The sequence below is a fragment of the Silurus meridionalis genome, chromosome 5 (genome assembly GCF_014805685.1).
Source record: "Silurus meridionalis isolate SWU-2019-XX chromosome 5, ASM1480568v1, whole genome shotgun sequence".
NCBI classification, from domain to species: Eukaryota; Metazoa; Chordata; class Actinopteri; order Siluriformes; family Siluridae; genus Silurus; species Silurus meridionalis.
This window is the reverse complement of record NC_060888.1, coordinates 25,478,663-25,500,324: the sequence shown is the minus strand read 5'-3', so window position 1 is coordinate 25,500,324 and position 21,662 is coordinate 25,478,663. Positions and strand designations below refer to the sequence as shown.

At 39.2% G+C, this 21,662-nt stretch overlaps 1 protein-coding gene across 2 annotated transcripts in view; it reads left to right on the top strand.

The window, feature by feature from the left end:
• The window catches only part of si:ch211-266k8.4, a 49,192-nt gene extending 32,031 nt beyond the window's left edge, over positions 1 to 17,161 (top strand). For both annotated transcript variants that reach the window (XM_046850165.1, XM_046850164.1), the window contains exons 13-16: positions 3,114 to 3,197; positions 5,173 to 5,270; positions 7,873 to 8,079; positions 16,277 to 17,161. In XM_046850165.1, coding sequence (XP_046706121.1) covers positions 3,114 to 3,197; positions 5,173 to 5,270; positions 7,873 to 8,079; positions 16,277 to 16,364 — 477 coding nt within the window. In that variant the 3' untranslated portion in view covers positions 16,365 to 17,161. The remainder of the gene's footprint in view (positions 1 to 3,113; positions 3,198 to 5,172; positions 5,271 to 7,872; positions 8,080 to 16,276) is intronic.
• The last annotated feature ends 4,501 nt before the right edge of the window (positions 17,162 to 21,662 follow it).

Sequence of the window (21,662 nt, the reverse complement as noted above, 5' to 3'; positions counted from 1 at the left end):
ACACGGGTGTCACGGTGGCTACTCGATGTGTTCAGGAAACACTGTTTGTACTGCGCATGTGCACAAATGCATCAACTTCCTGTATGATGTATGTCGAAACAATTTACTGCAGGAAAGAAGTATTGGGGGATAAATTTTATATCATAACAATTACAACCAAACTGTTTTAATTGGACTGTGGTTAAACTCGCACTTATTGATTTGGTTCCTTTAATTGAGGGTGATGTCATAAAGGTTTTTTGTGATTGTACTGAAAAGATCCTGAACTGAGGTCAGTAAGGAGAATCTCCAGTGCATCATAGAAGATGTATATTATTAAGAATATAGATGTTGTATGTATCTTATAGATACAATTAGCCAAGGAGTTTTTTGGTTCTTTGGTTCTGAGAGTTTGATAAATTGTGCACAATGACGTGTATTTTATTGTGCAATAATGCATTTAGGGTGATGTTTATATATGAAATAGAGCTCAGAAATGTATTTTATAGACTGCTCTGAGAAAATGTTTTACTCATCCAGTGACTGTAGCTGAAGCAGAGACGAGCTTTTCAGAGCTGAAACTCATCAATGGGGGAGACGTTGGGTCATGACGTGATTCACCCAGTGCTTCATTCGAGCTAAAAACCGCCATTTTCAGATGGTGGTATCTATTTATCACCAACATACAGTTCAGCATCGGTTCAACATCAAGCAGAACATTCAGAGAGGAATAAATGATGAAGAAACTCCAGACTCGAACTCACACACGTGACCTTATTTATGTGATTATTTTAGTTTTTGGAAAGAAGGTTTTGGGCTCATGATTGTAATAGAAATCAATCAGTGTTTGAGTCATTAATATCATTCTATTAATAGATCAGTGTGCTGAGAGTCACATTCGAGTCTTTTCACATAAACTGAGGTGATTAAGTAAAGAGTCTTGATAAAAAGTATAATTGGAAAATTATAGACATAATAAATTATAGTACTTTGAAGTACTTTTGAAGGCAAATACTTTTGTTCTTTTCTGAAGTGAAAGTTTAAAGGAACTCTTTTACTTTTACTGGATTAATATTTTACTGAGTGAATCTCAACTTTTACTCAAGTACATGATTTGTGTACTTCGTCTACCACTGCTGCTACTTCAATGAAATTTTACTTAATTACAAATAAAATTCCTGAATTAAAAGTCTAATCAATTAACAGTAAAAAAGACGCTCATTTAAAATGTTCAAAGTAAAATTTACCAAGTTTTCCTTACATTTTTTTTTACCTTTTTTAACAGCGGGGGTTCGGGTGGGGGATTCCAGTGTAGTTTATAAAGAACAAGGAGATATAAATCTTCAGCTAGTTTTTTTTTATTGAAGGAACAACTTTACAAAAAAAAAAAAAAAAACACTACAGTCAATGTCTTGTCCGTCTTCATCTTTCTTTCTTGTGAGTTTGGTGCGTTTGTTCTTCCCATCGATCAGTGCTGTAGTTTCCCGGGCCACGATTTTGTTCTTCATTGCATTTTTATTTATATATATATTTTTTTTACTCAGTAGCAGATGTGATTTAAAATACCTGAAACAAAACATACTTCAGTAAAATTACAGATTTTAAAAAACAGCTTTAAAAAGTGCACCAAAAAAACATTCTCGATTACAGTAACGTATGTAATTCTTTACTTTCTACCTGTGGGGTTAAATCATATTGCGATCACTGGCTGAAAGGCATTGTGGGTAATCTTCACTTGGGAGAAATTAGAGTAGCAGATTGATGAAGCTGAAAACACGTCTGTCTTGGAAAGAGTGGAAGATCACGTCTGAATTACAAAAATTATTTTGCATGGATTTTATCATTCAGATCAGACTGTAAGATTTTAACTGACTTTCTGTAGAGTTTTTGCTCCATTATACACTCTTAAGTGAAAGTGTGTGGGGTTTGTGAGGCGTGTGTGTGTGTGTGTGTGTGTGTGTGTGTGTGTGTGTGTGTGTGTGTGTGTGGTTTGTGAAGTACTTCAGGAATGCATCATGAAGAAGAATGAGTCATTTATTACCCACACTAACAAACCACATGAAGGGGGATCAGTTTCCCACCTGAGCCACAGCACAGAGTGAATTTACTCATCTACAGCTTCACTCAAACTATAAACACAACTTATTTACTGTCCTTCTCTCTTTCATTCTCTTTTTCTCACTCTCTCTTTCACTCTATCTATCTCTTGTCTTTCTTCTGTCTGTCTGTTGCTCTTTCTCTCTCTCCAACTTATTCTCTTTTTGTATGTCTCTCTCTTATTATCTTTTTCTATGTCTATCTCTCTCTCTCTCTCTCTCTCTCTCTCTCTCTCTCTCTCTATCTATCTATCTCTTGTCTTTCTTCTGTCTGTCTGTTGCTCTTTCTCTCTCTCCCACTTATTCTCTTTTTGTATGTCTCTCTCTCTTAATCTCTTTTTCTGTATGTCTGTCTCTCTCTCTCTCTCTTTCTCTCTCTCCAACTTATTCTCTTTTTGTATGTCTCTCTCTTATTCACTCTGTCTGTCTTCCTTTCAATCTTTATTTCTCTCTCTCTCTCTGTCTCTCTCTTATTATCTTTTTCTATGTCTATCTCTCTCTCTCTCTCTCTGTCTCTCTCTCTCTCTTTCTCTCTCTCTCTCTATGTCTGTCTACTGTCTCTCACTCTTATTCACTCTGTCTGTCTTCCTTTCAATCTTTATTTCTCTCTCTCTCTCTCTCTCTATCTCTTGTCTGTCTGTCTCTCTCTCTCTCTCATTCATTCTGTCTTTCCTTTTTTTCCTTCTCTCTCTCTCTCTCTCTCTCTCTCTCTCGCTCGGTATCGAGGTTTGATGTAGTGAGCTGCTTTTCTGATCACCACGGCTTTAAAGAATGATTGAGTTACTTTAGGTTTCCACACTTCAGTCTGAATTTTCTTCTTTTTTTTTTATAAATAAAATCTGTATGTATGTGCTGTAAGTTCACTACACACACAGTTTCCTACATGTTTCTTTGCAAGCATTTTTTTTTTTTCTTGCACTGACTTCCTGGAGTCTTCTTTCAACTTGATCAATAAATATTGATTGTTACCAAACATGGATAAATGATTTTAAATATTCGAATAATAATTGTTTGTTTTTGTTCGATCTTCACCTTTAGTCCACGGCGTCTCCCGGTAAAAGCAGCCCGGCTGCAGCTCGTCTGCACAACAAAAGAACGTCTACTTCCTTCAGCCTGACTCGGGTAACGTTACTCCATCATACTGTCTGTCTGACGTCCTGCTGCTCCTCTCACCTCCTCATAACGAACCTCGAAAGTGTTATAGCAGGAACTCTTTTTAGATAGCGGACACAGAATTTACTTATGAAAGAAAAAAAGCAAACAACATTCTGACTAAAAAGAAATTAATATTAAAAAAAAGAGTAAAACATTTAATTAAAAAAAGTTAGATATACTGTATTTTCATCAACAATAGATTTTTCCCTCATTTGAATTTTTTTGTAATTTGTATATATTATTTGCATATTTACAAAAGTTATTAAAAACTTTATGATTTTGTTTTTATTAATTATTTTATATTTACGCTTTCGTATTTTTTTTTTTTTACATTTTCTTGTTTTTTGTGTTGATGCTGTTAATGGAGTATTATTATTATTATTATTATTATTATTATTATATCCCTGCATGATTTTCATTATCATCACTAAATTAGTTCCTTTTTAAATCCACTGTGTGAATAACGACAGATAATAATCTTTCTTCTCCCTGCCTGCAGCATGGTTTATACGTGATTTCCTCTGCCTTCACGTGTGTAAGAACGGGATTAATAGCAGAATGACCTGTGTTAGATTATCTAAACCCAGATTGCTTTGGTGTTAGAGACTCATTATTAGGACTTTACTGGTCTGTGATGTCGTCTATCCTGAAACCGTAAGACGTTTGAGCTCTGTGCTGAAATGGCTTGTGTTGTGTCTACAGGGAAAAACGTATATATTTGAAAGAGGCAGAAACTGCAGCAGGTTTTCATCCTATTCTGTATGTATTCTGTATCTTATTATGAGGAATTGTTCCAAGTTTCTTGAGAATAAAGAACATAACTAGTTTCTATTTAAGGAGAGCATTCGTGTAATATTTGAAATTCCAGGCAGATGCCTGTCTCATTCATGTGGTTTTAATCTCAAATTTCAGAATGAGGAAAAACAAATATGATCACTCTTTTAAACGCATTGTTTAGCTGTTGATCATGTTCTCCTCATGGAAGTTAGATAATCACGAAGCTGAGAGGAGAAAAGCTAGTCCAAATCAAGCTAACAGGAAGGCTATGGTGACCCAAACAACCACTCTACTACAGTACAGTAGAGACGTTTAAAGAAATATTTGAAATAATGCTCTGAGCTCAAACCTTCGTGGGTCCCGTGTGTCACGTCATGTGTAAATAAGGAATTATTTTCAATTAGAATTTGCACAAAGTGTTTTTTCAATACAAATATGCCCTTTGAGTTGCATTATAAGTGAGGGAATATGTTATTTTTTGCAAATCTATGCAATATAAAAATGTTGATTGTTTTACAACATTCTTGATGAGTTCCCAGGTGTTGAGTGCTTGTTGGCTGCTATTCCTTTACTCTCTTGTTCAATTTATCACTTCATCCTAAACCATATACAGACAGACAATAGACCAAAGATGCTCAAACTAGGGTCCAGGGGGCCAAATTTGACCTGTGGTGACCTTTGCCACATATGAGATGTGTGAAGGGGAAAAAGAAAAGCAAAATGACATTGACACACATCTTCATTTGTTATTTAACACTTAAACAAAAATTATGTTTTGTTAAAAGTAGTTTTGTTTTTTGTTTGTTAAAAAATGTTTTGTTTTATTCTGAAGATGCAAAGTATGTAAACAATAATTTTTACATAGAAATTAATCGAATAGAAATGAATTTTGCTTTGTTTTTTTTTTTTAAGGTTTTGGTTTAATTTCTGCGACATGGAGGAAGTGCCTCTTGTATGCTCTTATTTAAGACATCTCATTTCTCATTTTCCTCACCACCATCACTCATCAGGATTACAATTATATGGTCTAATTTATGATTAAGAATGAATATTCATAATGTATTAAATATGAATAAATATACCTTCATTCTACTGTTATGATGATAATGTCTCAATATATTATGTTTTTAATGAATCTGAATTGTGTGTGTTTGTTGTTTTCCAGAGAAGAAAGAGTAAACTCAGGCAATCCCAGAATGCATCTGTAGCCAGAAAGGCATCATTTATTGTACAGGATGCTGATGGATGTACCACAGAGGACAGGTGTGTGTGTGTGTGTGTGTGTGTGTGTGTGTGTGTGTGTGTATGTGTGTGTATTAATTAGGGTATGGGAGATCCACTAATGAAGAACATCCTGACATTAGTGGTCCACACCCCATTTATTAAGGTCACAGAGTTAGTGAAGGATCGGGTGTAATGACTGCGCCACCTGTGCCTCTGCACCGCCATCATTAATTAACACCTGTGCAGAGCCTCGAGCTTCACAACAGGATCGACTCCTCTCGTACCTGCCGGTCTGGATGCAGATGCGTTCCACATCTGTCGTTAATCAAGTCCGTGCCTATTTAATTTGTTTTCGAGTTTCAGTAACCAGTGTGATTTATGTCTTTTCAAACAGAAAGGCCTGAAGCAACCACTCAGGCTAGTCACACGCTGTGGGAATTAGCCGAGAGGAAGACACTCCTCCATTTCTGCACTGTGTGTGTGTCTCGTTTTGTGTATGTGTTTGGAAAATTTAGTTCGCGCAACCTCCAAACGTCATTTCTCTTTTGTCGTGCAGTAGATCAGAGGAATGCGTCATTCGCACACACGCCTTTAGGAGCACACTTGTTTTGGAAGAGTTTATTTATAGCGGTTTCCAGTGACTTCAGTGTGGGTCGGCTGCTGTATTACAGGTGTCGGGGTAAAGGCGAAGTGAATCGAAGGGATATTTTGGATGAAAGAAATGGTGTTTTGATTGGCATGTGGTGAATCACTTTGAAGTGCACAAAAAAAGACTCTAAGATCTTTCAATTTGTCACATATACAATACATTACAGCACAGTCAAATGCTTTTCTCACATATCCAGACACGATACAGCGTCCTAGGAGCGGAGAGAGTTAAGGGCCTTGCTCAAGGGCCCAAAAGTGGCATTGTGGCAATGCTGGGGCTTGAACTGCCTACCTTCTGATCAATAACCCTATACAACTGACACCTGATTGTTTCTGGAATAGCCATTTTGCCGGGAAGTCGGCAGTATAATCACTCTGTGTAACCGTGGTGAGGAGAAAAGCATTCTAAAATGCACAGTAAATTTAGGAGACCCTACTGGGTTTCACTCAAACTTAGCAAAAAGACCTGATCTGGAATCTCCACAAGCACAATCCAAAATGTAGAACATCTTCCCAGAAGTGTGGAGGTTATTACACCAGCAGGCGTGGACTTAACGAGGAATGAGATGTTAGTCAGGTGTCCCCAGACTTTTGCTCATACATTATATATTGTTAGCTATCTATTAAATCTACTGCTTTTCTTCATTTGTTTAAAACATCTCATGACCATGTGCCGTATGTGTGTCCATCTGCTCCTGTTTGTTAATCCACATCTTCAGCAAACTCAGGAGGATTCCTGGAGAACTCCTTGAGCAGGGGTTGATGGGAAATGGCTGCATACCGGTCATTCCATACCGCTCTCATGTTAGTGCCAAGTAGCTGAAAGTATAGCCACGAGGTAGGGGGTTTACCAGGGGTCGCCGGAGGTCACCGGAGGTCACTGGGGGTCGGTGTGAGAATGATCCTGATCAGAAATTATTCAGTTTTGAGAAGTATGAGAGCATCACAATTTGTCTTTCAGCACTATTCGATGATTCGAGAGTCTTTCAGCATGTGTATGGAGCGCCAATAAGGACAAAACGCAGCCGCTTTGACAATGAATTCCTGATCAGTTTCTCCATAAAAACAATTCTCACATCAGTTCATTCTCATACGCCAAAATATGATGCATAGGATTTCATTCATTTATTCAGAGATTTTGATTCCGACTATGAATGATCCAAAATCTCTATGAATGAATAATAAACTAAATCCTAGGCATCATTTTTATTTTTAATTTTTTTTACATATTACATTTTGCCACTGAACTTATACTAAATAAACAAAAGTTTATGGACAGACCACCATAAGAATCAGGTCTCCACAGGATATTTGACTCTTCATCACTTATTTAAAACCTTGCGTGATTTATAGTCAGTGCTGTGACCGTATCCATGATGCGAACTTCTGTAGTGCACAGAGGTCAAGGGTCAGTGCTCCACTGATGTCAGAGGTCATCCCGACTGAATGCCTTATCAGCATGTAATATTTAGTGTGTAGTGTCAGAATTTTGCAGGTTGTGCTATTGTTAAGACATTCCAGCTTATGGTTCGACATAGTCAAGTGTGTGTGTATGTCTGTTTGTGTGTGTGTGTGTGTGTGTGTGTGTATGAGAGAAAGACATTTGCATCTTTCTGTGATATCTGCAGATGCTTCCTGCAGGAAACCTAACAATACTGTGTGAGAGAGAGTGAAAAAGAGTTTCTACACCCTGATTAGAGTCTACCTGTGGAAATGTTTATTATTAAACATGATTTGAAGAGGGAAAAAAAAGGCATGAGGTCAAATGAACGGCTTGCAGAGCTCAAAAACAGGGATGTTGCAAGGCATAGATGGGTTTTCACTTAAGCCTGTTTCCTCTCAAGGTTTCTTCACCTTCATGAGTGGTTCGCTCATGAGGGATAAACCTCTAAGGACGGATTTTTGAATTCAAACGTAAAGCTGCTTTTCAAATGACACTGAATTGAAATGAATTGTGAGATGCATCTGATAAACAACCGATGGTTCTCCGTAGATCTCCGATTCCCCTCCGGAGGCTGAGTTCGGGTCCCGTAGGTCGAGTAGCTCGCAGACGCAGCGGTGTCCAGTCCACCCGGGTCAGATCTCTCCTGCATCGGATTTCCAGAATGAGCGATAATCTCACCAACCCCTCCCCTAACTCCTCCTGCTCTCGACCAGATTGGAACGAGGCCAGCGCAGAGCATCAGGAATCCCCGTGCAGGTAAGAGACGATGTCGAAGGCTTAAAGAATTACAGAGGTCAATAGTTGCATAAGCATTGCATTCAGATTTCAGAGCAGTGTGGTTTAGTGTCAAAGCTCCAGTCTCTCTTCATAACGGGGTTTTTACCCAAAGCACAAACACACACACACACAAACACACACACACAGGGTGGCCTCTTTAATAGCTCTTAACTGTCAACAAGACTTAAACCTTTTCTTAAGCACTTTAAATTCTCCTTCTCTTCCGCTGCGTGTTATTCTGTCTGAAAACACGGGTCTTGTTTAAACCTAATTCAACTCATTTATCACGAATTAATCGTCCTGGCCTCCTTTTTTTTTTTTCCTTTCCTTTCTGTCGAGCCTCTTGATTTCATTTTGTTCAGCAAAAGCCTTCAGGATTAGATTTCCATCCCGACACAAATGTCAGCGCTGTGACTCCTCCAAAGATCACCTGATCTTTAACGCTTTCAGACCTTCTCACTTGTGTGTAAAATGCAGACTTTATCATGAACCAGGAGGATGAGATTATAGGATTTATCAGAGCTCGCATTTATTTTTCAAACAAGATTAAGACGCTCTGATTATCACGTTTTCTATTCGTAGGCTAAGATATTGTCATATACATCTAAAATCTGAGGGGTGTGTAGGAGGTAGATTAGCTTTGCAATAGGGTTAATTCATCAACAATTCTATAAAGACTCTACAGTGTTTCCAAGCTTTCGGGCCGGATTGATCCAAAAAATTTTTTTTTTTTGGTTATGTTGATAAATTCCACTTTTTCGTAAAATACGATAAGATCAGATAAGAGGTTAAGATAGAACTTTATTGATCCCGAAGCTAATTGTTTGCATTAATTCTATTTATTAATTAATTTATCTATTTGGTTGTTTTTGTTTTTCTGGTCGTTTTATTTAATTGTTTAATTATTTTTTTATCCATTATTCATTCATTTGTTTATTATTGTTTTCTTTTATTCAGTTTTTTATTTTTATTTAGTCATTTTATTAATTCATTTATTTGGTCAGGGTTTTTGGTCTGTTTATTGATTTTATTTTATTTATTAATCAGTTGTTAAATTTTTTTTTTTGTTATTTAGTCATTGTATTTATTTACTCATTTGAATTTTTGGTCATTTTATTTATTTATTATTCAGTTGTTTTATTTTTTTAGTTATTTAGTTCTATTTATTTATTCATTTGTTTTATTCATTTTGTCATTTTATTTATTTATTTATTTATTTATTTTAAAAAATTATTTATATATTTTAATCCTTTACATTTTACATTCATGCTACAGATGATTTATGTTTAACTCCATTAAAAGCAAAGAGAATGACAAAACAACTACTGAAAAAGCAGTATGCAAAGAGGAGAGAGAGAGAGAAGGAAAAGGTAAAGTTTGGACAAAAGTTTGTCCACACGTGACTGCAGGATTTGTATGTGATTCTCTTTAAACATCTAATTTCTTATTTAGACACTTTTTCCTGCTCTAATAAACTCCAGCATTCTGAGGAGATGCTACTCTAGATTTTGTGGAGATTTTTAGCTCCTTTAGCAGGAGGGGTTTAGTAAAGTCAGGTTCTGATGTAGGTGAGGTGAGGAGGTCTGGGTTGCAGTCAGCTTGAAAAATTCATCTCAAAAGTGTTCAACAGGTTTGGAGCTCAATAATCAGAAGATCTTCTAATCACCCATAGAAAGCATTTCTTCATGGAGCTGGATTTGTGCACAGGTTTGGGTCTCCTAGTTCCTACAGGTTTGTGTAGAAAAACCCAACTTTGTTTTTGCAGCACATTTTCACTTTCGGAGCGCCGAGTGTGTGATTTAAATTCCTCTTCGGTGGAAATAAATGCGTGCCAGTCGTTAGTGTGATCAACATCTGCACCTTTACACTCGTTTCTCTGGAGGTATATTTATTTTTACTCTTCTAATGAACAGGATTTTATTTCCATTTCCTGCTTCTGTTTGCCTCAGTGACAAAGCTGAAGTTCAGGTTTCAGTAGACCTGCGCGCACGCACACACACACACACACACACACACACACACACACACACACACACACAGAGGTGGAAAAGCTGGTAGGTGTGGAGGAAAGATGAAAGTAGTCCTGGTCTCTGCTTTGGTTATGACAGCAAATGAAAAAAAAAAAATAATGTTTAAAGCACCCGTATCTTCTGCTCTGTCTGCAGAGGCCTGATTTCTCACACACACACACACACACACACACACACACACACACACACACACACACACACACACAAACTTGGCCAAGTGAGTTTTCCTCAGCCTTATCAGGAAGTAGAGATGCTGCTGGGCTTTCTTGATGATGAAGCTGGTGTTGAGTGACCAGGTGAAGTTCTCCACCAAGTGAGCACCAAGGAATTTAGTGCTCATGACGATCTCTACGATGATCTCTACTTGAGCTGTGAATTGCTTCAGTCGCGAGTCAGCAAAGTGAACAGCAGTGGGCTGAGCACGCAGCCCTGAGGGGCCCCAGTGCTCAGTGTGGTGGTGCTGAAATGCTGTTCCAATCTGGACTGACTGAGGTCTGCCAGTTGCAGAGGGACGTGTTGAGGCCCAGTAGGCTGACATATTGCATGTTACAGGAAATAAACGTTACTACATTACAACTTTCTGTTAGCCACTGACACTGGAGGCTCCTTCCGTAAATGTTTCCACAATATCGACGTCTCTGTTTTCCTTTTGTGAAACATATCATTCTTTAATCGGTTTCTGTTTTTTAAATCTGAGATTTGCTCTTATCTGTTTGCTTTTACAAGGCTTGCAGTTTGCAATAGTTTCAGGAGGTGGAACAATACAGAATTAATTGTTTATTGTAGCTGAATGAATGAATAAATGAATGAATGAAAGCAATTTTAATGTCTTTCTATGAGAGAAAGTGCAAAGTGCATATTATGGTCACTCTGCAGCAACTCCGTTTCCAAAAGCACAAGAAGAAGAAGAACAAAATATTGGCTTGGTGATTCTGATCATACGTAAATCACCAAAAGTATTCGGACACCTGACTTTTCCAACCATATGTGGTTCTTCCCCCAAAACTGTTACCACAAAGCTGAAGGCACACGATTGAACAGGACGTCTTTGGATGTGGTAGAATGAAATTTTACCCTCTTTCGAAATAGGAGACCCAAAATCTGTTTCAGCATGACGGTGGCCCTGTGCACAGCTCCATGAAGATCTGGGTTGAAGTGAAGGATCTCATTCTGTAGAGGTCAAACCCTATTAAACTCCTGGGGATGAATTGAAACATTACTTGCTACATCACTACCTGACGTTATTAAAACTCTTTTGGCTGAATGACCAAAATCTTCCACAAAATCTAGCGGAACATCTTGAAGAATGCAAGAATACTTTAGCAAATAATGATATGAATATAGTCAGGTGTCCACAAGTTTTTGTCCATATAGTGTAAATTGCACGATGACATGAATACCCTAGAAAGTGTTGCGTCGTTGATTTCTGGAACGTTGTCAGGAATCTGGAAAGGGGAACAAAGCTAAGCTAATCGTTCCGACATCGCGATAATGTGGTTTTTCCTCGTAGTTTCTGATTTATCTCTTCAGAATGTAGTTCAAATCTGTCGCGCTGATATCGTTGTCGTTTCCGAGGTTCAACTCCCAACTCAGTGTGATGCAACTTTCCTGAATGTTCAGTTGATTAATTAAATAAATAAAGTGGTCTGACTCGATGAGCTTGTGCTCCTATGCAAGAAAACATTGTACAGTAGGTTTGCTTTGATTATAGTGAACAGATGAGGTGGACATCATGGAGTCTACAGATACTCTATAATCTAGTAGCCAAAGTCCAGCTTTTACAACATATTTGCATACAGGTCCCATTCCACATTTAGTCTCCTTTTGTTGTTAAAAGATCCTCCACTAGATTTTGGAGGGTGCTTCAGGAGATTTGTTTTCATTCAGCCACAATAGTATTAGTACTAATGTAGGTACTGACTGGGTGCAGTCAAAGTTCCAGTTAATCCCAAAGGTGTTCAGTAGGGTTGTGGAGCTCTTTAGCAGGAGATCTTCAATTCCAACCAATGTGAAGCATATCTTCATGGAGCTGGATATGTGCACAGGGGCGGTGTCATGCTGAAACAGGTTTGGTAACAGTTTGGGGAAGAGCTGGAAAAGTCCTGTCCCAATACATTGCTCTGGTAATTTGTAACATATAGAATAAAGCTTGATGTATCATATAAACAAAACAGGGTTATTCACATATCTGGCAACCCAACTACAGTCAGGATACGTACTGCACTTGGATGTTAAGCGCCTGCATGTTCGCACATCGTTTCTCACACGATGTATGGAAGCGCATTAGTGAGCATAAGGGTACGGAGAGAGGTGAAGTGAAGCTCCTGCATGTCTCTCATCCTCCCGCAGCCACAGGAAGTCATCATGATCAATCTGGAGGTTCGTTCAGTCAGTCTTTCAGCTGTGAACCAAAACAGCACATAAACTCACAGAAAGCATCCTAAGAGCAGGCAGAGGAAAGAGATGGATCCACTTTCCCAGAGAAACCTGACTACTCCACTCCTCCAGATCACTCCAGATCTCTCCAGAGACTACTTCACTCCTCCTGATCACTCCAGAGACTACTCTACTTTTCCTGATCACTCCAGATCTCTCCGGAGACTACTCCACTCCTCCAGATCTCTCCAGATCTCTCTAGAGACTACTCCACTCCTCCAGATCACGCCAGATCTCTCCAGAGACTACTCTACTTTTCCTGATCACTCCAGATCTCTCCAGAGACTACTCCACTCCTCCAGATCATGCCAGATCTCTCCAGAGACTACTCTACTTTTCCTGATCACTCCAGATCTTTCAAGAGACTACTCTACTTCTCCAGGTCCTGTACCTCTCACTTATTCATGACCCTGTTTTGTATTTCCCACCTGGTCTTTTTTACTATTTATTAGTAATTTAGCAAGAAGTTACAGGAAGTGGCAGTGCTCCAGGACTGTATCTAAACACTCACTTTAAAGTGAAGCTTTCAATGGACTGGTGAAACTCGTGAGAACTTCAGTCTCACGGTAAAACAGATGCACAGAGAGTCTAATGTTAGTTCGTGGAAAAAGCGACATAAAATGCACAAAAGAGAACACTAAGTCTAAATCATTGGTCCAAAAGTGGTTAAAAATGCTACCACCACACTTGTTTAGGTTCGGCGTTCCAGAACCAATTACAGATGAGTACCGCGGTATCACTGTATATATAAAGACTACAAATTGTGGGGGCGGGGCCTAAAGCAGCTTTGCAATATTCAACATTTTGGATCGAATCCTGAATAGAGCCATTACAAAACAATAGAAATGTAACAGTTACATGAAGGACATGAAGGAAGTCTCATTGGTGAGTTAGAATAAAGCTAAAATTAAGGCCAGCAGCTTCCTCCTCCTCCTCCTCCTCCTCCTCATCATCATCGTAGTTAAATATGGTGTGTAAGTGTGAAAGAGGGCTAATGGGATGGATACATTTTTTAGTCATTTGCTAATACCGGACCAGTAAAAGCTTCAATTTGCTATTTATACAATTTCCAATTTTACTATTCATTAAATTGTTTACTTGTTTGTGCTGCTCCTGGAACAGTGTGTATAAAATATTCAGTATTTGTCGCTGTTCCTTTGGCGAGAACCATTTTCCTGGATTCGGTGCCTTGGCTGTGGCTCTTTAGCTGCCCATGTGTGTAGAGCAAATGTTCCTTGGATTTTTTTCATTCTCCCACAAAGTACTGACCTCAGTTTCCTTAAAGAAAAGTGCAGCTGCGTCCCCTTCCTCATATCCGGCTCAGTGAAATCTCACTTGGCTGGATCGGGGATTCAACTTCTTTTTACTGCTCTTAACGTGATCTGATAATGGTTTTAAAAGCGAAGAAAGAAACACGGGCGACACACTGGAGCTGTTTGTTTGTAAAAAAAAAAAATAAATGGCGCTCTGGGTATTAAACGAACAGATTTTAAATAAAATTTGCAGCTTTGATTTTCAATCGAATTTGTTTTGGAGTTTGGGGTCTCTCAATCCAGCTTTTAATGCGACTGGTAAAAAAAAAAAATAAATAAAGTCTTTGCATGGTAACCATAGCAACACTATTGTGTACAGCTACGGCAGATAACATGATGTATGTGAGGATGCCTGGGGTGCTGTCAGCGTTTTAATTCATAACATGAGATCTTCCAATGTACGTAGCTCCATCTTCATGGAGCTGGCTTTGTGCACAGGGGCATCGTCATGCTCGAGTTAAGGGCCATGCTCAAGTGCCCATCAGTGGGAGATTGATGGTGCTGGGATTTGAACCTGTGACGTGAAGTCCAATGCTGTAACCGCTGAGCTCCCAGATCATTTCTTACTACACAAATAAAACACAACGTCATACCGATGATATCTCCAGAAAAGTGTATCGCGCAATCATTTATCATGATGTTGATATTATACCGATATCGCTGAGCCCTTACAAATGAGGAACTCGACGCCAAGAGTGAAAAATCCGATGAGAAAAGTGAGGTGTAATCTTATGTCGCTTCTGTTTTTGCTAATCTGCGTGCACTTTGGTGCCAGGCATGCTTTCTGTGCTTTCTGTCAAACAGCATTAACCTCGCTCTGATCTCATTTCCATCAACCCCCCTTAATAATCCCCTCCTCATGTTTGTTTGCCAGGCCGGAGTGTTGTCAGTCAGGATTAGCCGTCGGCGTGGCTCTAAGAGCCGGGTCTCTCTTTTCCCGCAGCTTGTCTGAAGCTGCTGTCTCCACACGGCTCTGGCTTTTTTTTTTTTTTTGGGACTATTGATTGTTTTGTTTTTTAATAAAGCTCTGATTCAGGGCTCTGCTGCAGATTCGGAGCATCTCCCAACATGCCGTCGTACAGCTCCAATTCAGCATGAATGAAGTCTTCAAATTAATCTCCTGAGCACAATCCCAGTCGTGCTCAGTGTGGGACAGCTGGTAGACACACGCACTCTTTCTCTCTCACACACACACACACACACACACACACACTGCAGGACCAGGTGTTGTTATAACACATATGTCCTGTCGGATTCTTCATTCTGGTTAATCAGAAGGTGTTGATACATCAGATTTTCCAGCTGCAAAGAAAATCACGGATATTTTCTCATTCCAGTAGCAACAACTTTCCACTTTTCTAATCGATTCAATTCAGTTTTATTTGTGTAGTGCGTTTAACAATGGAGATTGTCCCAAAGCAGATTTACAGAGGTTATAATAGAAATAAAAATTTGAATCCATACGTTTATCCCTAATAAGCGAACCAGTGGAGACTGGGGCAAGGAAGAACTTCCCTCATGAGGAAGCATGAGTAGGAAAAACCTTGAACCCGACTCTAAAGGGAACACCTAATGTCCATTCATTACAGTTTTATCATTGTTGAGGTGTTCAGTGATACGAAAAAAGCTGAATAAAATATGCATATTTTTGCATATTTATTTGATTCTCTATAGTGTTTTTTTTCCTTTAAGAATTTGGGATTTTATTGAAGTGTGTGTGTGTGTGTGTGTGTGTGTGTGTGTGTGTTTGTGTTTGTGTGTTTGTGTTTGTGTTTTTTTTGCCAGTAAAGAGCTGAAGGAAATAGAGAGAGAGAGTGAAGCACACACAGAGGAAAGAGAGGGGGAGGCTACCGGAAGGAAAACTTACCCTAGTGAAGGCCTCAGAGAGAGTTTAATGCTTTTACTTCTTACTTGCTATTGTTAAAACAAGTCTAGTCGCCAATCCAATCACCACTACAAAGTAGAACATAAACAGAGTAGAGCATAATCACAACTAATCACAGCATGTAGCTGTGGATGAAATCCAGCGGAAGTTCTCTCTCTCCATTGTGACCTTCTGTTCTTGTACTATATCTCACAAAAGTGAGTGCACCCCTTACATTTCAGCAACCATATCAGTATATATTCTCAAGGGACAATACTATAGAAATAAAATGTGGATATATTTTAGATGTTCAACACGGCACCCCATGGCAAAGAACTCTGAGGATTTGAGATTTAGAAGTGTTGCTCTCCACAAAGACGGCCGGGGTATAAAAAGATCGTTAACACCATGAAGCTGAGTTACAGTACAGTGGCCAGGGTCATACAGAGGTTTTCCAAGATGGGTTCCACTCGGAACAGACCTCGCAGGGGTCCATCAAAGACTCACACTTCTTCTGTTTTCTTTTTCACGAGGATCCTGTCTCCAGGTCGCGCTCCTCTCACCGAGATCATCATCGGCTCCAGTTCAGGCATCCAGATACGAGAGTCTCAGCTGATCTGAGGGACATGGAGGAGTGGAATCACCTCTATATGAGCACTACATCCAGCCCTAAAGCTGAGGAGGCTCTAAGATCAGCTGGAATCACGGCCATGGAGCGAGAAATCACGTACAGCACTAAGAAACAAAACTGTAACATTTAACACACTTTCATTAGTTTTTTTCATCTTTATACACGCTATATGGAAAAAGTATGTGGACACCTGACCTGATATGATTGATATGCACTTCTTTTTGAACATCCCATTCCACATTTAGTCCCCATTTGCTGCTGTTATAACCTCTACTCTTTATGGGAAGATGTTCCACTAAATATTGTGAAGATCAATTCTCGTTCAGATAGAAGAGTGTTAGTGAAGACAGGTACTGATGTAGGTGAGGTGAGGAGGCCTGAGGGGGCAGTCAGCGTTCACAAAGGTGTTTAATAGGGTTTAAGCTGTATAGCAGAAGATCTTCCACTCCAGCCCATGTAAAGTAGATCTGCTGGCTTTGTGCACAGGGGCATTGTCATGCTGGAACAGGTTTTGACGTCCTGTAGGATTGTGTCTCTCCAACTTTGTGGCTACAATTTGGGGAAGAACCACAAAAGTCACGTGTCCCTATACTTTTGTCCATATACTGTGTGAGTGTTTATGTATTTACATACTTTAGTATATTTATTAGCAATAACCTTATAATTATAAACACTACATAATAGTACACACCAAAAACAAACCAAAAGAAGTCACCTGATTCTAATACACAATGTTTTTGGTCAATTTTGGAGTTAATTGAGATAATAAACGATAAATGAGAATCTTCACGGCCTCTCGTTATTAACTGTTGATCGCTCTTAGCAACTTACTTACACTGATACATGATCACAACTGATCAATATGGACAAAAGTATTGGGACACCTGACTTTTCCAGCCGTATGTTTCTTATGCTCAGGTGTCCACAAACTTTTGTCTATATATTAAAGCATTCTAACAATTATTCATTTGCTTTTCGTCTTTTATTTGTATAATGATTTTTATTTTTTATTTATTTTTTTTTTTTTATTTTTTTTTAAACGTATCTTCTTTTCATGGTCTGCAGGAAGTTTGGGTAATGGTGTTGCACACGTGACTTTGTGGAATGTTCCACATGTTTTTAGGGGTGGATGTGTTCAGGAAACAGGTTTTGGTGAATGTGGAGGGAAAAACGTGTCAAGTGTGATATGTGAAATATTTCGACGTATTTTACTGTAGTAATTAAACGGCAACTTTACTGAACGGCTTGTTAAAACCATCAATCGTGATCGTTATCTATTAAACATAATATATAAAGACATATATATTCAGACCTGATCTTATTATTCTGATCTTTCGCAATCATAACATTTTTTGCTTGTGCATTAAAAGAGGACTTTTTTTTAGCAGCAATATCCAGTATGCAAATAATGTTATAAAGTCCAAATTTGCATAATGAATATCATAGTATGTATACAAACGTATTATCAGTCGACCTTGGCATTGACTCCTGAGTGAGCCTGTGCTTTTTCTCCCCCTCTGTGTGTTTTGTGAAAAAGCCTGGAGAGGAACGCTCACAGCACAAACATCACATGTGTTTTATTAGTGTGTGCACAAGAGGGAGTGTAGTGAGAAACGAGACTCTGTAATTACCAGAGCTAAAGGTTACACGCAAACATGCAGCAGCTATACATTGATTTCGTGTGACTCAGTCCTTGAAATCAGCGGAGAAGCCGGTTTGTGTTTGTTTCCCTCCGTATCTCATCTTCTAGAGACTTTAATATTCCAGCAAGTCAATGTTTTTTTTTTTTTATGTCCTCTTCTCTGTGCTTTCCAAAAAGTGATTTATACTGATCGTAAGTACATTAGAACACAGAGAAATTCTTACTTCACATATCTCAGCATTGATAGGAAGCTAGGGTCAGCCATGATACAGCACCCCTGGAGCACAAAGGGTTAAGGGCCTTGCTCAGGGGCCCAAACAGTGGCAGCTTGGCGATACTGGGGCTTAAACCTTTGACCTTCCAATCAGTAACCCAGAGCCTTAACCACTGAGGTGTGTTTGTGTGTGTGTGTGTGTGTGTGTGTGTGTGTGTGTGTGTGTGTGTGTGTGTGTGTGTGTGAGATGATTTGGGTTACAAAGCATCTATCTGATCAATATAATAACAATATAATATAGCAATATAACAAGGCGTGACATTAAAGATAGAGAGGCATTTCACATATTGAGGGTGAAAACCATTTTACTAAAGCAAGAAACCCAGTTAAGACTCCAAACTTCTACACTACAACCACAATTGTGCACCTACAACATCTGGAGCAGTTCAGAATCAATATTTGACTAACATGACAAAAACATTACAAATCTTAATAAAATCCAACCTACTCACCAGAGATGCAGATAATGTGCACTGCTCCTCAGAGGCTGTAATCCAGTGGTACCGCTCATATTCACTGGTCTGGAAGTGGTGAACAAACCCTTTCCCGGGCTGAGACACGCTAGCTAGCTTCAGGGTTGGCCGACCTTCTCCTTTTCTTTAAAATGTATTTTTAAGAATGCCTGAGACCAAATCAATTTCTCTTCCTCCGTAGATGTAAAAAAGTCTAACTCAGATGTATTAATATGTGCAGAGCTTCACACGTGTTTTACTAGTCAAACGTGGCTGTAACAGTTTCTCTCTGACCAACCAATCAGAGGACGGAAAAATGCTGAAGCTACTCTGGGCCTGCGAGCTGCCCTGTGAGGAGATTATGAAATCTAATTGGTTAAAGAAACAGAGCTATTGCTGATAGAGACTAAGGTAAAAACGCCAGCAGTACTGATTTTGAAGGCTCTGGGCAGATTAGATTGACATGGCAGCACATAGAGTCTGAAATCTGATTGGACAAAAAATCTAACATCCACAAACACGTACTGGAAGCAGTGCAGCGAAGAGAATAAACTTTTGGGAATAAATTAATACAATTTCATGAAACAAATATTAGAATTTAGGTTGTAAATGTAGGTCAGTGCTTCTGATAGTGTTCAGGCCAGCAGAGAAGGATTTACTGGTCCTGACCGCTCGCCACTGTTTAAATCATTTCTAGAGTTAGAAAGTCAAAAAATAAATACATTTAATTAATGTAATTGAGAACAAACCGTCCAGCAGAAAACTACTGCAATGATTGATGGGGAAATAAAAGCTTTAAACTGACGAGAATAAAGATGGAGAAAGACAAGATGGAAGTCAGCGATCCAGACCCAACGGAAAGCGAAACTTGTTCAATGTGTACGATCTAAAACTGATCATCCTGAACGTGCATTAAGGTGGAGAGGGGATCTGTGGAAGCTCAGCGGCTACGATGTTGCTTGGAAAACTGTGGGTTCAAATTCCAGCACCGTCACTGTGTCAGGTGAGAAAAACGGGTGTCCTGATACTTTTGCTTATATCATGTAAGTTAAAGCTCATTTTATTTAGCAGTTGATGCATAAAGAAAATGTCTGTGCAGTGTTTTATTGAGTTTCCTACCTGGATGCTGTTTGGAATTCCATCTGGAAGCTTGTGACTGATAGTACACACACACACACACACACACACACCTGCCTCTGCACTGTCCTCCCCCTGAACAGGACATCAGCTATTAGAGTAGTGACCTATTAAGCTCAGGAATGCTTTGAGTGAATTAGTCTGACGTTGTAACGGTTCAGAGGCGCTAGTTCACGATCAAAGCTGCTCCTGAGAGGGGGTTAGAAAGGGGTCTGGGGGTAGGAGAGGGGGGTTCATACAGGTAGCGTGGGGGACGTGAAAGAGAGTTCTGTTTGGACGGATTGCTGACGTGAGACACCCCAGTTAGCCTTTCAGTCCTTTTGAACTTCCCTTGTTCTTTCACTCGCATGTAAATGAGGTTCAGCTCATCACTTCACCTTCAGCATGATGAAGTGATTAAAGAGGTTTTTTTTAAGCTGTTCAGCGAGCCGGATGTTCCTCCAACAGACGTGAAAAGGAGTATTGAAAGACGTGGCGTGAGCTTTTCAGCGAAACCGTCAGGGATTTGAGTGACGCTCTAATGATACAGAGCGTCGCACGTGCACGTGACCGACATGCAAGTCCCAACTCGAACGTCTTTGGCCCGTGTGTTTTTCTGCGCTTTGTTTTCTTTATTCAAACTGAAAGCAAAGAAGAAACATGCTGGTTATTTTGTGCTCCTTTAATAAAACGATGATCCCGTTTCCCAGCACTGTTCTTTCTTGTACTTTTTTGAACCTTGAAGGTTCTTCAGTTGATGTTTGCCCTGGATCTGTAATGTAACAGTACAGTGTTAATGTTTGGTTATTCTTGAGCCTGCTATTTAGGAGGAATCTCTATTTCACACTTTGCTCCGAGTTCTTTTTTTTTCAGCACAATAAGAAAAAGAAACATTTACTCACCCGTTCTTTTCAGCTCAATGAAATTCCACATATTCTAGCTTGTTTGGAAGCTGGGATCTGATCCCAGGGTCAGCCATGATACCGTATCCCTGGAGCACAAAATGTTAAGGGCCTTGCTCAAGGGCCCAACAGTGGCTTGGTGATACCGAATCCCCAACAATTATCATCAGTATTCCAGAGCCTGAATCCAGAACGACTGTTCTAAAACTGTTACAAATGACTGATACTGGAGACTCCTTCCACTGACTAAACATCTCCTTCCATGCTTTTAAAACTAGCAGCACCTCCCTAATGTGTAATATTAAAAAAAATTTCAGTTTGAAGGTAAATAATGATTATTTGTTTATCAGGTACAGTAGGGGAATATAAATTGCTTGTGTGTGTGTGTGTGTGTGTGTGTGTGTGTGTGTGTTCTCTTGACTCTCACTAATCTTGTTTTTTCTGGATTGTGGGAATGGTGTGTGTGACAGGAAGAGGCAGAGGAGACATCTGCTTCCTGAGCTCCACGCTGGGATGTGGGATAGAGGTGTGCTGCAAAAACGAACATCCGCAGTGGGTGATTTCCTCTGTGAGCGTTTTGTACATATGTGTAGTTTTAAATCTGTTTGTTTCAGTTCTAATTGAAAGTGTTGTATGTCTTTCTCCATCTCTCTTTTTACTTTGTTTTTCCTCTTTAATTCAATTTCATTTGTAGAGCACGTTTAAAATGGACAATCGTCCCAAAGCAGCTTTACAGAAGCAAAGATGATAAAATAGGAGATAGATAAGAGACAAAGATGAAATATTTCTAAGTGCTCAAAAGTTTATCACTAATGAACAAGCCAGTGGCATCTGTGGCAGGGAAAAACTCCATGAGATGGCATGAGGAAGAAACCTTGAGAGGAACCAGACTCAAAAGGGAA